This window comes from Arvicola amphibius, chromosome 10, assembly GCF_903992535.2.
Source record: "Arvicola amphibius chromosome 10, mArvAmp1.2, whole genome shotgun sequence".
Lineage (NCBI taxonomy): Eukaryota > Metazoa > Chordata > Mammalia > Rodentia > Cricetidae > Arvicola > Arvicola amphibius.
Window position 1 is genome coordinate 62,224,423 of NC_052056.1, and position 12,418 is coordinate 62,236,840.

At 37.0% G+C, this 12,418-nt stretch overlaps 1 protein-coding gene and 1 non-coding gene across 7 annotated transcripts in view; one reads left to right on the top strand and one right to left on the bottom strand.

The window, feature by feature from the left end:
• Dlg1 (discs large MAGUK scaffold protein 1) overlaps positions 1-12,418 on the bottom strand; it is a 203,107-nt gene that overhangs the window by 128,208 nt on the left and 62,481 nt on the right. For all 6 annotated transcript variants that reach the window (XM_038346139.2, XM_038346138.2, XM_038346137.2 and 3 more), the window contains exon 5: positions 8,263-8,427. In XM_038346139.2, coding sequence (XP_038202067.1) covers positions 8,263-8,427 — 165 coding nt within the window. The remainder of the gene's footprint in view (positions 1-8,262; positions 8,428-12,418) is intronic.
• On the top strand, positions 9,399-9,505 carry LOC119825868. The gene has a single exon (XR_005287325.1). It is a non-coding gene; the product is annotated as a U6 spliceosomal RNA (small nuclear RNA).

The window sequence follows — 12,418 nt, forward strand, 5'->3', positions numbered from 1 at the left end:
TGCTGGGAACCAAACTCCGGTTCTCTGGAGAAGCACCGAGTGCTCCTAACCACTGAGCAATTGTTCCAGCCCCAACTTTTTCCTTTCACACTAAAATTCTAACTGTAACAGCTGGAGAAAGCTTAATGTAGAAAAGCCAACTACACATAGGCATAAATATACATGTGGTAGCTATTCTTGGTTGTCAACTACATCTGGAATTAACTAACTTAAAGCCCAAGCAACTAGGCATAACAGTGTAGGATTTTTCTTGGTTGAATAATTTGAAACAGGAAGACCCAGTCTAAATCTGGGCCACACCTTCTGGTGGCAGCTATATAAAGGGCACGGAAGGAGGCTTTTCCTCTTTGCCTGCTTGCTCTCATTCTTGCTGACATATCCATTCCTTCACAGGTATTGGAACCTAATTCTTTGGGATTCTGATGAACCTTTTAAGGTCAGCTGAGATATCCAGCCTTGTGGACTGAACTACTGGATTCTTGAATTTTCTGCCAAGAGACAGTCATTGTTAGACTAGTTGAACCATAGCTTTGTAAGTATATGTGTGTGTTTGTGTGTGGTCTTTTTCTCTGGAGAATGCACACGCACTCAGACACAGTGTTTCACTATGTAGCCCAGGTTGAATTGGAACTCACACAGATCTGCCCATTTCTGCCTCTGAGTGCTGGAACTAAAGGTGTGCACTACTTCATCCAGCAAAGTACATATTTAATGATTGTTAGGCAAAACTTGAAAAACATAATTGTTGGGGAATATTATTTTAAGGTGTGTTGCTTTTGTTTATGTTTCATTTGTTTAACTCTGTGAAGCTGTGATTCTTTGTCTAAAACACCTGATGGTCTAATAAAGAGTTGAACGGTCAATAGCGACAGAGTAACAAGGACAGGTGGGGTTAACAGGCAGAGAATATAAATAGAAGTAGAACCCTGCAAGAGAACAAGGAGAGGAGAATATCAGGGGACAGCCACCCAACTACACAGCAAGCCACGGAGAAAGAAGTAAAGAAAGATATACAAAAGTAAGAAAAGTTTGAAAAAGCCCAGAAGCAAAAGGTAGACAACTTGGAAAAGCTGAAGAAACAAGCCAAGCTAAGGCCTGACATTCCTAACTAAGAATAAGCCTGTGTGTGTGATTTATTTAAGAGCTGAGTGGTGGGCCCCTCGAAAAAGCCAAAAGAGTAAAAGTCATGCAGTAATAATAAGCTTAGGGGTGTAATATGTATTTTTATAACATTAAATAGAAGTAAAAATTAGTACAAAATTACAGAATAGGTCTTCAATTATTTGAAAACGTATTTCCAAACTTACAAATAAACCCAGAAATCTTTAGGTATAATTACAAAACAAAGTATTAAGTAATCTTAGTGAACAAAGAGTGCTATTTATTTAGAAAAGCAAACACAGAAAGACACACACAACCTTCATGTAAGTAAATCCCTTCTGTATGGGCACCACCTAGTGGCTGAATTGTATACAAATTATATGGTCTTAGTTTAATCTACCCCAACAAGAAATAAAAAAAAATGAAAAAAAAAATTAAATGAAAAAACCCTTAGGGCTGGAGAGGCGGCTCAGCGGTTAAGACACGTACTGTTCTTTCAGAAAATCCAAACCAGACTCCCAGCGCTCAAAACAGACACCTTAGCTTTACAACCACAAGGAACTCCAGCTCTTGGGGATCCAATACCTCTGGTTGGCAGGGTGCATGTGTGCATGCTTCTGTGTGTGTGTGTGTGTGTGTGTGTGTGTGTGTGTGTGTGTGTGTGTTTGTGTGTGTACGTGCACGTGCGCAAAGCCCCTGACACACACACAAGCACATATAATTTTTGATATACTTAAAGATGAAAAAGCAAACACCTTTTATGTTCTAGAGTTGTAAAAATGAGGTGATTTCAAAATTGCTCATTATTTACTTGAAACAGGAAAGTTATATTCCCATAGCATCCAGTAAAAGGCTTATCTTTGATTATATATTTCTACAAATCCCATGTTCAATAATTTTTGAAAACCTATTAAGCACTACTATATGACTTCCTTTGTCAATATCCTCAACTACTACTGTAGGGAATGCATGTAAGTGAGAGATAAACTCATTTTTGGTCCATACACCCATCTCTATCTTTTATTTCCAGTTTCTCTTAACAATATTTATGTTGTATATACTAGTTTATACAAAACTTTCCCTGCCATTGAAGAAGAAGCACATACGAATTACTTTGTTATATCTGTGTCATTGCAATTTCCTTATATATAGCATCTGGCCGCTTCACCTAAAATTGGATCTATTTTGAAGGCTGAATTTCTGCTTATTTTACTTTCTGACTACTTTCCAACATCCCAACTCACTGTTTTTAGAGTCCTCATACTGTTGTTAATCCCTGAATTTGTCCAATATGTCCTTTTTATTCACTGGGATTCTTTTTAACGTAATATCATTAATTTCTTTTATTGAGACTTTTCCCAATATTAGCCAGAAAGTACCCTTTCCAGTTTCTGAAATGATAAAATCATAATTACCTTCATACTTAGCTCTGGATGGACTTTCCATCACTGTAACTTTTCATCAGCACAGTAACAAGAACGACGAAATATAGCACCACCAAAGAACCTATTCACACAGCATTTCATGCTGGCAGCTCCTTCACCACAGCAGCCCTCTATACCACACCCCTCTTTCCTAACAGGTACCCTGGGACACTGAACTTACTTCAATGCTGAAATCTCACCTCTATAGTAGTTACTCCAGGGGTAGCTTCTAACTCTGACTGCTTTCTTCAAAATCTTGTTTAGGTGTCGACTTTCTTAAAATACTTTAATTCCTCCTATATTTTACAACATACTGTGATGGTTGGTTTTAATACCAACCTGGCACAATCTAGAGTCATCTAGGGAGAAAGTCTCCATGAGGAACTGTCCGGATTGTAAGGGCCTGTGGGCATATCTGTGGGGACTAACTTGACTAGTGGAAAGATTCAGCCGCCTTGGGTAGTAACTTTTTCTGGACACGGAAGTGAGCAGAGCACTGTGTACATAATTTCATGGTTTTCTGGTTTGGCTGTGAATGTCATGCGAATAGTAGCTTCAAGTCCCCATGTTCCCTGACTTCCCTGCCATGATAAGCTGTAACCAGGAATTAATTCTGAGCCAAATAAGCTCTTTCTCCCTCGTGATGCTTGTTGCAGTGTTTACTACAGCATTGGAACTTAAAGTACGACATATATCATGCTACACCTGACTTCTCATTAAAGTATTAACCACTGAAAGCTAAATCATCTGTACCTGTTTATGTTTTTTGTTTGTTTTGGTTTTTCAAGACAAGGTTTTTCTGTGAAACAGTCCTGGATGTCTTGGAACTCACTCTATAAACCAAGCTGGCCTTGAACTCACAGAGAGATCCACCTGCCTCTGTCTCCCAAATGCTGTGATTAAAGTCATGTGCCACAGCCACCACCCAGCTACCTGTTTATGTTCTTGAAATATAAGCAAAACTATTATTCTAGTAATTATGGCTTGGATTTTTTTGTTTCTGATGGATTTCAAAGACAAACTATCAGGTCCAGGCTGTTCTCAAATTTGAAATCCTACTATCTCAGCCTAGCAATTGTACTAGCATAGCAATTGATTTTTTAAAATAATCATCTATTAAATGAATTTTACTGTTTTCTTATGGTTTGAAGAGTTTTATTTGTTTTGGTCTGATGTAAGCCACACTGGCCTCAAACTCACTATGTAGACAAGTCCAGCTTTGAATTCGTATTCCTCTGGACTCTGCACTCCAAATGCAGGATTACAGCATTCATTCAACACCATGTCTGACTCTGATTTTTTTTTTACTTTTTTATCATTAGTTTTTATTAGAATTACGAAGACTGAAGCAGTACCTAGTTAATATTCAGCTCAGCAAATCAATCTTATGCACAGATCCTTTCCATAATTGCAAAAAAAAAATAATTGGAAGAAGTATTAACCAAAATAAAGGATACATGAAAAAGTCACATGGGGGTCAAGTATTGTGGCACACACCTTTAATCCCAAGACTCAGGAGGCAGCGGTGGCAGGTGGATCTCTGCAAGTTCAAGGTCAGCCTGATCTACAGATCAAATTGAATTCCAGTATGATAAGCCTGATCTACAGATCAAGCTGAGTTCCAGGACGGCCTATATTACACCTAGAAATCCTGTCTTGAAAAAACAAAACACACACACACACACACACACACACACACTCTGGAAAAAAGTAAGAACCATAAGGAAGCCTACTATTTTGAAAGTCAATTTAAAAATGTAAGTTAACAACAATGACAAAGTGTTAAAGAGATATATCCCTAGTGGATGGATAATGGTCCTAGAAGCCCTACTGTCTAAGAATCAAAATTCCCAGTGCCAGGTGTAAGATATCTGTGTGTGTACTGCTGGTCAAGGGGGTCCAAAAGGCCCCTAAAACAATACAGGCTCTTGCCATTGCTCTTAGTTGTCCACCAGAATTAGATGGTAAGACCTTACTGCTGAAGATACAATATCTTGGTTATAAGACAGAAAGCAAGCAAGAACTGAGCTGGAAGCAATCACAATGCTATAAGGAATGCATGCTGCTAGAGAAAAAATGGTGAACAGTGGTCTTTTGCTTATTTGTTTTTGTTTTTTTTTGGGGGGGGGGACACAGGGTTTCTCTGTGTTTCTAGCCTTGGATGTCCTAGAACTCGCTCTGTAGACCAGGCTGGACTCAAACTCAGAGATCCACCTGCTTCTGCCTCCTGAGGGCTGGGATTAAATGTATGCACCACCACTGTTCAGTTAACGGTGGTCTTAACTATGAGCTACAACACCAATCTGCTAGACAAGATCTGACCACTGATACAACAGTAGCATGACTGGTGAAGGTGGGGGTGACCCAAGTACTCTCTAGTTGGATGAGCCCCTGCTCCACAAAAGGGAATTTATACCTAGTACTGTAAATCCAGACAAGAACCTGTGGAAAGATTACAGGCCCTGGTAAAGAATTTACTACTGGTGTTTATCTACACTGACATGGTGTTGAACTATCTTTTCCACACTTATGTTTATAACCACAGATAAATGCTATTACCTTCAATTAGAGAAGCTTCTCTGTGTAATCAATAGTGGTAAATGCAGAGACTCATGCTCAGAGTGCTTAAAAAACAAGGGATATTTGTGTGCTCAGTTCTTAACAAGATGTCTATTTTTCATTTTTTTATTACGTTTTATTGTGTATATGTGTCATGGTGCATATGTGGAGGTCAGAGGATGACTTGCAGAAGATGGTTCTCTCCTTCCACCATATGGGTCCCAAGTAACAAACTCAGGTCATCACTTCCTCCAACAAGACCATACCTTCTAATAGTGCCACACCCTTTGGGGGCCATTTTTTTTCCCAAACCACCACAGTTCCTATTTGCAATAGTTGTGTCATAGCCAAGAGATAGCACTTTACAATCGTTCTCCTAACTTCTGGTTCTCATATTCTTTCCACGCTTTCTCCTACAATGTCTTCTGAGCTTTGGCTGGGGTTATAAATGTCTTCTTTAGAGCCAGTGAAATGATTTAGTGGGTAAAGGTGCTTGTTGCCAAGACTAATGGCCTGTTTTTTGATAAAGAATCCAGAAATACACAACAGAAAAAGAGAAAGCGCCTTCAACAAATGGTCCTGGTCTAACTGGATGTCTGCATGCAGAAGAATGCAAATAGATTCATACTTATTACCCGTCACAAAACTCAAGTCCAAGTAGATCAAAAATCTGAACATAAAACCAGATACACTGAACCCAACAGAATAGAAAGTGGGGAACAGCTTTGAATGCACAGGAGACAACTTCCTGAACAGAACACCAATATTACAGGCACTAAGATCAATTATAAATGGGACCTCATGAAACTGAAAAGCTTTTGTAAGGCAAAAGACACTGCCAAAAGGTCAAAACAGCAGCCTACAGAATGCAAAAAGATTTTCACCAACTACATATCCAATAGGGGGCTAATATCAAAAGTATATAAAGAACTCAAGAAACTAGACTTTAACAAACCAAATTTAAAAATAGTAATAGAGGATACAGAGCCTAAACAGTCCACCTTCTGAAACCAGGCAAGGCTTCCAGTGGTAGGACTGGGACACTAACCCAGCCACAAAATCTTTGACCTATAATCTGTCCTGACTGCAAGATATGCTGGGGCAATGAAAGCTCAGAACTCATGGGAGTGGCCAACTATAAATAGTCTAATTTGAGGATCATGCCACGAGAGGGCGCCCATGCCTGACATTGCCTGGATGATCAGGAACTGGAGACCCATGGTAGAAACAAACATGACTGCCCCCCTACCAAAAAAAAAAAAACAATGAATGAGTCTTAAAATCTGTTATACTCATAGATGGGTTCCTTGTCCAGTCATCCATAGATAGGCTTTGTCTGGCAGCAGATGAGAGGGAGTGGATGCAGAGACCTACAGCCAAACATGATGGAGAGAGACAGTCCAGGTTGGAGGGCTCCATGAGTCCCTTCCCTCAGAGCTCTTGCAGAAGGGGAGGAGGAATTTTAAGAGTCTGGGATAGAAGACACCCAGAGAACACGGTCTGTAGAATCAACTAACCAGGGCTCATAGGGTCTTACAGAGACTGAATTGGCAATTGTGGAGCCTGCATGGGTCTGTGCAAGGTCCTCTGCAAATAAGTTATGGTTATTAGCTTGGTGTTTTTGTGGGATTCCTGACAGTAGGAGTGGGGGTGTCTCTGACTTTTTTGTTTGCTCTTGGGTTCCTTGGGTTGCCACACAAGAGTTTTGATGTGAGGGTTTGTGTCTGATACTATTGTATCTTATGGTGCTGTGTTCAGGTGATGTCCCTAGAAGACCTACTCTTTTCTAGGGGGAGATGTGGGCGGTGGAGAGGATCTGGGAGGAGTAAAGGGAGGGGAAGCTGTAGTAGGGATGTAGTGTGTGAGAAAAGAATAAATAAATTAAAATAGAAACAAATATTGAAGAATGAATATGCCCATCAAATATAGTATAAATATACACAATACAAATACACTATACAATATGTTTCAATTCTTAATCTTTCCTTTTATTTTGGGAGTGAAGGGAAGATCACAGTTTCTCCATGTAGCATAGACTAGCTTTTAAGTTACTATGTAGCTCAAACCTGACTTTAAACTTGCAGCAGTCTCTCTAGCTCAGTTTCCCAAGGTATGGAGAGTACAAGTATATGGCACTATGCTAAGCAAATTCTTAAAGTTCTCTAAATTTTGATATTACATACTAACTTTAAAAATCACTTTATATAGTATTGGGTATGGTGGCCTAAGCCTGCAATCTCGGGAGGCTGAGATAAGAGGTACAGAAAAGGTAAATAAATGTTCTTTATAAACAATACTTACAATAAACAAAGGGTTGCTATCCCAACACGGAGGGGAATGGATAACAAACAAACAAACAAACAAACATTAAAAACCCACTCGCTTACAAGCTGGTCAGAATGATGCTCCATACAAAAGCAAGCAAAAATCCTAAGTAGGCAAGTCACAAAACAAGAAGCCTGACTGATGAAGTAAGTATATCCTAGTTTACTAATAAAAAGGAATATGTATATTCCAGTCATAATGAGATATCATTTCAAAAGAAAAATAAGACCACTCTGTATTTATGAGAATACAGACCAATTAAAGCCTTGTATCTTGCTTTTCTAAAGTGAAAAATTATACAAATATTTTAGTTTGGCACCATTAATTGGGGTGGGGGAAGGTCCTATATGTCTCTCCTGTAATTTTAGCTAGCAATAACCTGAAAATACTCAATACCAATTAAAAGAAAGAAAAAGTATGAATGCTTATAAAATAGAAAACTCCAGATTGCAAAACTAAGTAATAAGTTGTAGGAATATAATGTTGCACAAAAATGCAAGCTGATGTATGAATCCATTAAATAAAGTTCAAAATATACAAAACAATACATAGATTATAACTGTAAGTATGTAGGAGAACTTTAAAGGAAAACATCAAATTCAGGATTGTGATTATTTATAAAGAAAGAAGAGATAAGAGCAAGAAAATTCACAAATGAAATTTCAAAGACTATTTTAATCAAGTGTTTAAAAATGAATTTGAAATACTATTAAATAGCATGTAATTCTTTAGGACTATAAAACTAAAACCAACCCAAAGAATGGGGAATTAACATTAGCTTGAACAATTAATTTATAAATAAAAGTAATATCTAAATCATATCAATAAGCAATAATAACAATTACTATCCTACCTTTATTGGTGAAATATGAGAATGAGAAACAAATCCATGGACATTCTCTATCTCTGACAGGTTCTTCTCTGAGACATGAACCAGTTCTGGACCTAGCACCTCATTAGTGACAGGTGGGGAGATGTGCTCTGGAGGAGGGACCTCTTCATCCTGATACCGGTATTTCTGTGAAATAAAGAAAACTATTAGATGTGAAGAAACCCTAATGCCAAAAGAAGCACAATTCAAATAATGGTTTTCATAACTATTCAAATATTAAACAACATAAAAGTGTTTTATATAGTTTATTCATAAATTGAGAAAAACAGGACTCTATTTTAAAAGTCTTGATAAAGGTTTAAAAAAATCGCAATAGAAGTTTAAACATTAATTTGCCCATTTATTTCATATCCAACATTATGTGTATCTCTAGAAGGCAGATGTTTGAATGAAGTCAGCATGAAAATCTGCTTATTTAGCTAAATAGGTCTGGTTTCTTGTTCAGTTAACTTGCACAAAAAAAAGAAAATAAGCCAGTCAGCCATTTCAATTTAGAACTGAAAATTAGCCCAGCAGAAAACAGCATTTTCCTTTTCCTAACAAAATAATCTTAACCAGTTGTGTATGCACAGGTAGAAAGATGGACATTTTCTTTGTGATTTTTGTTTGTTTGTTTGTTTGTTTGAGACAGAGTCTCACTCACTCTGTAGCCCTGTCTTACAACTCATAATGTAGATCAGGTTGGCCTCCAACAGACAGAGTCACACAGATCTGCCTGTCTCTGTCTCCCGAGGTGCTAGGGTTAAAGGTGTACACTTCCACAACTGGCTCTATGAAATCTTTTTTATTTTATTTTATTGTTATTTTTTGAGACAGGGTTTCTCTGTGTAGACCCAGTTTTCCTGGAGCTCACTCAGGCTGGCCTTGAATTCACAAAAATCCACCTACCTCTGCCTCCCAAGTGCTGGAATTAAGGATGGGGGGGTGCAATATAATTTTAAAAGACTAACATAACCATTAAAAACAAAATAATCTCACAACATATAAAAATTAATAATAATAGGAGCTGAAAAAAATACGGTGCATTTTTCAATTCAGGCTATGTTTGTTCTCTACAAAAAGTTAAAACAAAATAAAACACACTCAGATTACTCACAGTGCTCGCTTCGGCAGCACATATACTAAAATTGGAACGATACAGAGAAGATTAGCATGGCCCCTGCGCAAGGATGACACGCAAATTCGTGAAGCGTTTCATATTTTTATAGAGTTTTGTTTTAGGGGTAATCTTTTTTTTTTCTTTTTCTTTTTTAATAACGGTTTTTAGCTGATGTTCATGGAAAGAATGAATCATTAGAACTGTGCCACTAGTGAAACGAAATCGTATCTAAGAGTGTGTTTCTTTACAGAGCTGTGTCATACCATCCTTTGGGCCCTCTGCTGGAAAAGTAGAATCAAGTCTCAACTCCTGCCTTTTCAATTGTATCTTCCAGTATTGTAGATGTAGGACAGCACTGTATCATACCTCTGTGAATGTAAAATAGCTTGTCCCTGCTTTATACATAGTAGTGACCGTGCTTTATCAGAGCTGTTTTTAATGATGTTGCTCAGAATGTTTTCTTTCCAGATGATGATTGAGAAGCTAATTTAAAAAAAAAAAAAAATGGTGCCAGGTACCACAAGAGTAAAAGAACTGTGCTGTTTTCTGGGATTTTGTTTTTTACTTTTTTTTTTTTTTTTAAGTGGAGTGTGCTGGATGTCTCTACAATTTTGTTCAAATGACTGCAGAACCTGGAAAAGCTGTTGCTGCTATTGATGCATAACATACTGCCATTATTGGTCTTTTTATATAAATATAAATATATATACATATATATAATTTGAATTTTTGGAAACTTTAGCTGTGCTGTCAACTTTGGAAAAAAGTATCCCAATTTACTGTGCTGAGTTGACATTGTACAGAAATTAACAGCCATATTGGTCTAGAAATGTTGAACTTAATTTTTTTTCCCATTTGTACAGGGGTAACGCACTGTATTAAATATGTAAGGTCTTATCTACGTGGGTTTGATTAAAAAAACTAATAAAGTATTCTCTAAATAAAAAAAAGATTACTCACAGATAAACCAAATAATAAAGAAAAAATAAGGCATTACAGAAAATAAAACAATATTCAAATTATTACTGGCCACTAGAAGCTATTCTTACAAATTATTAAAAAAGAATAGTCAACAAACAACAAAAAATATGTTTAAAAGTCACACAAATGGGCCAATAACTTATGGTGTGAAAAAGCCTACGGCAACAAAGGTGACTAACAAGAGGAAAGAAGAAAAGTAAGGGGAAGGATAGTGCGGTATGGCAGAAACACGCTCAAATGTACATTATATACTTGTATGAAAATGCCTTTATGTAACCCAGTATCATTTTCAGTGAAAAAAATGTGCAGGACAACAACAAAAAGAAATAGTATCAATGAAGAACATAAATACTGACTGAATATGAAATAGTGACAGGCCTGACAAGATACGCCCTCTGGCGTGATAGTGGCATGAACGCTATTAACAGTGACCAACCATTCCTGACTGTACTTAAAGTACAGTCACACAAGATGGAACCCATGGCTGTCTAGGTCACAGTTCCTAGGGGAGAACCCAGTACTATTAATATGCTAAGTGTACATAGTAATGAACTGTACCCTACATTCTTAGCTTTATACACATAGACTGGCGAAACTCTTAACCCTCATCAGAGAAGGTTCTTTTTGCAGTAGATACATAACTTGGTTGAATGTAAATAAGCTCTAAATACTCATAATAGATATGACACAAAGAAACCGTATCTGTAACTTTACAGGCACTCTACAAGTAGCATATACTTTTAGGAGAAATAAATCCACAAGGACATTGACTTCAGAGTAGTTTTAGGGAAAAAAATTAAAGGACCTACTAATAGATTCCACCTGTCCAAAAAAAGGTTAAGTAAACTTTGATACAGGCACCATAGGAAATATTATCTAAGTTAAACTGAGTAAAAATGTAATAGGAAAGGCTGAAGATATAAATGACTGGAATGAAATAAAGCATGTTTCAAAATTAGACATTCATATCATATTAAAAAGTGATATATGTGCATAAATAAAACTACAAATATTATAAATATTTTAAAGCAAAAGTGCATATATGTATACATTAAATAGGCATATAGGTGTGCACATTGTGTAAAAATGTATATATTCATACCCACAAATGTAGATTAAAGAAATTAACAATAAGAAATAAACTAGTTCATTCTGAAAGGCTAGAGAAACCATTTTAAATACTGTTTTCTAGTCACCTTTTAATATATACATTTCCTTTTGGTTTCTTTTATTTCATTTTCTTTCCTTAAAATTAATTTTTCTTTTATGTGTATGAGTGTGTTTTGCCTGCATTTATCATGTTTGCAGTGACTGTAGGGGCCAAAAAAAGGTAATGGATCCTGTGAAACTGTAGTTATTGACTGTTGTTACCACAACCATGTGGATGCTGGGAACCCAACCCAAGTCTTCCTAACCAGTGAGCCACCTAATGGGGTACTCTTTTATCAGAAACCAGAAGTGTCTAGTTATTCATTTTTGTGATGTTAGCACTTCTTGATACTTAGTGCTTAAAATAAAACATACTCTGAGAAGGGTCTGCAAAATTTAAAGCTATTTTTTAAACTAATTAAATAGAACATATGTAAAAGTTACACTTCACCAATTATTCAGTAATTTGCTAGTCCAATATATACAGCAGTAACAGGAGAAATGCCTGAATTTTCCTATTAGACTTCAATACACACAAAATTTGGTTGCCGCCCTCCAAAGATGAACCATAATAGCTTTCAATATCTCACCTGGCACTCTCTGTCTTCCCCCACCCCCAAACTTTTCAAGCCGGCACTAATGTTCATATGGAATTGCAAGGGACTAAGAATAGCCAAAATAAATCTTTGAACATAAGAATGAGGTAGATTAACTCACAACTCCTGATTCTAGAAGTCACTACAGAGATATACACACATACACAAAATGGGTTGGGAGTATAGTTCAGCTAGTAACACACTTCCCTAGCCTTCATGAAGTTCATGGTTTAGTCCCCAGCCCTGTGTAAACTGGGAGTGGTGGCGCACACCTGTAATCCAAGAACATGAA